The sequence below is a fragment of the Cicer arietinum genome, chromosome 8 (assembly GCF_000331145.2).
Source record: "Cicer arietinum cultivar CDC Frontier isolate Library 1 chromosome 8, Cicar.CDCFrontier_v2.0, whole genome shotgun sequence".
Taxonomy (NCBI): domain Eukaryota; kingdom Viridiplantae; phylum Streptophyta; class Magnoliopsida; order Fabales; family Fabaceae; genus Cicer; species Cicer arietinum.
In genome coordinates this window covers 7385647-7388382 of record NC_021167.2, presented here as the reverse complement: position 1 = coordinate 7388382, position 2736 = coordinate 7385647, and the positions used below count along the sequence as shown (strand labels likewise).

General features: G+C 30.2%; 1 protein-coding gene across 1 annotated transcript in view; it reads left to right on the top strand.

Moving 5' to 3' along the window:
* LOC101498904 (bystin) overlaps nt 1-2527 on the top strand; it is an 8544-nt gene extending 6017 nt beyond the window's left edge. The window contains exons 10-11 of the mRNA XM_073364352.1: nt 574-741; nt 2204-2527. Coding sequence (XP_073220453.1) covers nt 574-625 — 52 coding nt within the window. The 3' untranslated portion in view covers nt 626-741; nt 2204-2527. The remainder of the gene's footprint in view (nt 1-573; nt 742-2203) is intronic.
* The last annotated feature ends 209 nt before the right edge of the window (nt 2528-2736 follow it).

Below are 2736 nucleotides of genomic sequence, written 5' to 3'. Positions count from 1 at the left end.
TTCCCTACTTTGCTTTCATAAAGTTAGATTCATATTGCATTGCATGTTTAGTGTACCTCGAGTTAGAGGATTAGAGCAGGCTTAAGGTGAAATATCAGAGCTGTAGCAAGTTTCTGAATGTTGGGATTGAAAAATATTAGAATTCAGACTATATAAATAGTTAATAATATGGAAGTCTTTGGATTACTACTGAAATAGCAAGCTGAACATGAAATTTTGCAATAAAAAAATATAGGATCTCCTGCTCATCTGTAGATGTCTTGATTTTTTTCGCTGCCAGCAATTCAGCCTTGGCAACACATTCTGGACAACCTTCCTTGCAGGGCTTAAATTCCTAAGAAAAATGCAGATAATGCTGTAATTGATAGGATGACTCTGCCAACATAAATGATAAAAGATAATTTCTCCTTTTTCTTTTTTCAATTTGATTTTCCAGAAGGATAAATTATTCAAAGTAAGAAAATGCATGTGAAAATCTCTATTTTTACTGCAAGTGGCATGTGCATTCAATGGCTGTCCATTATGGGTAAAGGGTTTTCTTGATCCAAACCAAACGTCTTTTTAATAATATAGCATGTGCCTGGTTGATTCTATTTTATCTGGAACCAACCATCTTAAGATATGAGAAAATGTGTTGCATACTTTTTCCTTGACAACTTAATACCTATAATAAACAGGACTATTGAAGAAGATAGGTTTGACATTCCAGAAGTACCAATGGAGTTGGACTGATTTATTGTGGTATGGTTCTGATCTTGTCTCTATATTTTTCTATTTTAGTGATGGTTCTTTCCTAAGTTTGACCTATCCATCTTTTATCAAGAATTTGTGGCATTCCCTTTATCATATACATCTTATATATATATATAGGCTAAAATACCTCTTTTTATTAGTGTTAGAGTGTAGTTATAGATATCACATAAATTGATAGGACCCATGAAGAGGAAGGCCCAAGTGGAGAGGGGAGTGTTGCGTTGGCAAGTTAGTCAGAGAAAGTGAGTGAAAATACACGTGTCGGGGTGGTGGTGGTGGTGTTACAGGTTTATAGCAAAGATCCTCTTGTAATACATTTTTCCTTGTTTTCCAATCAACTATACAATTTCTTTCTCCTCTTTAAATTGGGTTCCTATTAATTGGACCTACCTGACATATTATCGAGGAGAGCCAGTTTTTGAGATGGAAGAATTGAACAATTGGTTCACAAATGAGGAGCAGAAAAAGCACTCATCTGATGAAAGGTGTAGTGGGCATTTATGAAAGATGGATAGTGTCTTAAATCACCACAAATGACCAACCAACTAGTGTCATTGGTGGGTACTAAAAAGTCAAAGAATAGAAAAAAAATATCACATCAATGTCTTGAATAATTATTTGATAAATGTAACATTAATTGAGAGAAATGAAAAAAGAAATACTTCGGTTACTCTTAAATATTAAAAAGTATTGAAAATAATATGCCACATAAGTAGTTGGGTTGTTAAAAATGTTGAAGGCTTTGCAGTTTTGGTCTATTTATTTTCGCCAATTTACAAAAAATTGGTTCTTTTATTTTAAAATCTGATAGTTTTGGTTCTTCATTCAGATTTTTAAATTAAAAAATAGTGATGTGATATGTTATAAATGATGTAGCATATGATACAATAATTTTGAAATTATTTATTTTTGAAATTTAATTAATAACATAAACATATAATGCATTTTGATGGTTATACATTATGAGATTGTATAACACGTCATTTAAAATGTCATATCACATTATTTAGAATATGTCACATCACAATTTTTAATTCAAAAATATGAGATGAATCAAATTTGTCGAATTTTTAGAATTTGGGATTAATTTCATGAAATGATAGAAATAAAGGGACTGAAACTATAATTAAATAAAAGTCGAATTAATGTATTAGAGGTTTAGATACCTATGAAGGTATTAAAATATAATTAATATTTTTTGAAACCTTTGTTCAATCCAAAGAATTTTGGACAACCGATTTGAATGTGATGGAAAGTAATGAAGTTGAATGAGTTAAACTCTAAATCATCTGTTTTATTTTTACTTTTTTACACATTCCTATAAGAATGGAAGCTGAAGAGTTGTTTGCTTATCATTTTGAACTCTAATATTATAAGCTGATTCCTATTCTTTTTTCTTTCTAGTACTGCATTTTTTTCCAAGTCTTGAAACATTTGTTTTCTGTGGCAGGCTTTAACTTCGGTTTTCCCATTGGAGAAACTGTACATGCCCTCATCTTCATGCTGAAGTATAGTCAGACAGTCTCCGCAATTTTGTACTCTTCATATGACATTGGACTTTCATGCTATGTTATTTTTTTTCTTTCGAATTTTCGACAACTGCATCTTTGCTGCTGTTTCTTTTCCGAATATTCTTACCATCGGGGTAGTTTAATGTAATCTAAATTTATTTTTTTACCAATGTAATCTAAATTATTAGAATACATCCACAGTATGATATATTATTCTTCTACTGTTTTTGGTGTGGATTAAATCTGAGGGTAAATTTATTTTAGGGTTGTTGGACATCTATTATTACTAAAGCTCATTATGTTTCTTATTTGATTACATACATTATATATTTTATTATTGTAATATAGTATTTATTTACATATTACATATATGCTGTTTATATTTACTGTTTTGACTAAGTTTATTTTATATAGATGAATTCAGGTTTTGCGAAAAGTTAATGTTATGTGATTGCTAGAATATTGGCTAAGA